The 2,138-nt window shown below is 39.2% G+C and overlaps 1 protein-coding gene across 1 annotated transcript in view; it reads left to right on the top strand.

Moving 5' to 3' along the window:
* Positions 1-360: 360 nt before the first annotated feature.
* LOC104159043 (synphilin-1-like) overlaps positions 361-2,138 on the top strand; it is an 11,982-nt gene continuing 10,204 nt past the window's right edge. Inside the window, exons 1-2 of the mRNA XM_009696849.1 lie at positions 361-377; positions 993-1,085. Of these exons, the coding sequence (XP_009695151.1) occupies positions 361-377; positions 993-1,085 (110 nt within the window). The remainder of the gene's footprint in view (positions 378-992; positions 1,086-2,138) is intronic.

Genomic DNA, 2,138 nt, shown 5'->3' with positions numbered 1-2,138 from the left:
GGGTGTTTTGATGTTATAATGGAAGGTCTACAGTGGATGGGAGCAGGGAAAGGGACAATAACTTTTTGTGGCAAATTGATCTATTCATTTTTGCAGATCTACTTGAAGGTTTGCAGGTTATCTTGTTCAACTGAATCCTTTCTATGGAAATAAGTATGTGACAGTACTACAGATTGTGATGACAGTTCAATGGTAAATGGAATTTCTAGTATGCATGTCACTGTCCTAGTACTATCAATTTATAACTACTGTTACAATTTTTTAAAGATTGGTCTCTAAAGTTATTTACAAAGCGGTGTAGATCACAACACCACACTGAAAGCGATAGACTGCAGTAGGTACAGCACTACTGAGTATAAGATGGGTGCAGAGCACAGGTAGGACCTTTGGTAAGGTTTTGGGCAGCAAGCAGATGTGTTTTTTCCTGCGTCTCTGAGTACACAGAGGTCATGCTTAACTCCTGCAGCTGAAGAAGATTGGACCAGCCCTTCCCAGTGGGCAAAGGCTCCTTTCTGAGTTCATTTGCAGATAGAAAAGGAGAGAGCAGTTGTCTGAGGTATCATTTAGCTGAGTAAAACCCATCCACCAAATGTAGGAAGTGACTTTTTAATCTGTCCTTTTCCTCTTCCTTTACACAAGCAAGTTTGCTTCTGGACTGTTATTTTCTGTGAGTCATTCAGTTTCTATGAACTGTTGCTTATGATCCCACACTTGTCCTTGTATGAAGTATAATAAATAATCTCTGACAACTAAGCATCTCTCAGTTGGTCTTGTTCAGTGGTCACAAAATGTCCACAGGGATTCAGAGACAAGTACAAACTCTCTATGTACGTTACTATTTATAATTTCTCTTTTAATTTACTATGTAAAGTGTAGGTGAAGAGGGCTTCTCTTTTGAATACAAAGTTGAATGGGTAGTATCAGTTATCCTGGAGCTTACTAATGCTGACAGTTTTATAGTTCAAGGTAAACAGTCTTACATTTTCTTGCAGGCAGACGGTGGAACGTGTGACATTACAGAACCAACTCCAGCAGCTTTTAGAAGCCCAGAGGTCAGAGGGCAAGTCACTGCCGACATCCCCAAGGTAAGGTGACTGGAATTATACTGCAGCCTCGATTTGCAGAGTTTCATGGTACATCAGTTATCAGGAGAAGCTGTGACCTGTCTAAATAGTAGATGTGTTCTGTAAAGTAAATGTGTTTTTTTAACTTGTGGGCTTGAAGTTGAGCTTCTAGAATTTGACAGTGTGTAATGTTGTATAAATACTGGAAATCTTGAGTATGAAATGAATAGTCCTTGTTTCCCAACAGAGTGAAAATCAGATTTACAGTGGAATAGAATAGCAGAGGATCCTAGAAACCCCTAGGAAAGTTGTAAAGTTTGACCTTGTGGTGGTCCACTGTACATTACTGCCAGCAGTAATTCATAAAGCCAGTTACCAAAAAAACCTGCTTTCAGATTAATGAGACTCCTTACGCTCCTTAATCTTTTTCCTGCAGTAGCTTGTATAAAAAGTTAAAACTCTAGAAATTTTATGTATTGTTTACATATCCTGTCAGAAGTCCCAGAAAGAGACACAAACTGAGTAACATTAAAGAGGAGGAAAGTAAGGGCAGAGGACTGGATCTGGAATCTGCTAACATATCTCTCTGACTTCTGGCATAGACTTCCAGTGTGAAGCATGGAAATCAAGCAAGCACACAACTTCTCTCTAATAGCAATCTGAGGAAGACGTTGAAAGGAATTAAGTAACTCACATGCAAATAGGACTCGGTTTATCATTACCTTCTAATTCAGTTTCCTCTCTGGAAGACATATACAGTGCTTTTCCTTGTTTCAGAGTTGTTAGGGAGCTACATATATGCTGAAGTATAAAGCCAGCATAAAAGCTTCTGCAGGCATTAATGGTCAGAGCTTTGAGTCATCAAGTATGAACACGTAGGATCAGTGACTGCTTTTTTTCCATTCTCACAGAATCTCAAGTGCTTTTCTGGACAAGTGCTCCATGTCTCTGAATTTCATGTGTCAGTATTTCAGACAAGTGCAAATAGTTACAGAGGTAGTTAACAAAGATGTTGGGATTGGAAATTTGTGGAAATTTGTGTAAAGCATCTTCAGCTAGGAAAGGGCTGTAAAC

Source organism: Cariama cristata, unplaced genomic scaffold, assembly GCF_000690535.1.
Source record: "Cariama cristata isolate BGI_N322 unplaced genomic scaffold, ASM69053v1 scaffold7183, whole genome shotgun sequence".
Taxonomy (NCBI): Eukaryota; Metazoa; Chordata; class Aves; order Cariamiformes; family Cariamidae; genus Cariama; species Cariama cristata.
Note: the sequence above shows the minus strand (reverse complement) of the source record. Positions and strands in the feature narration are given on the sequence as shown.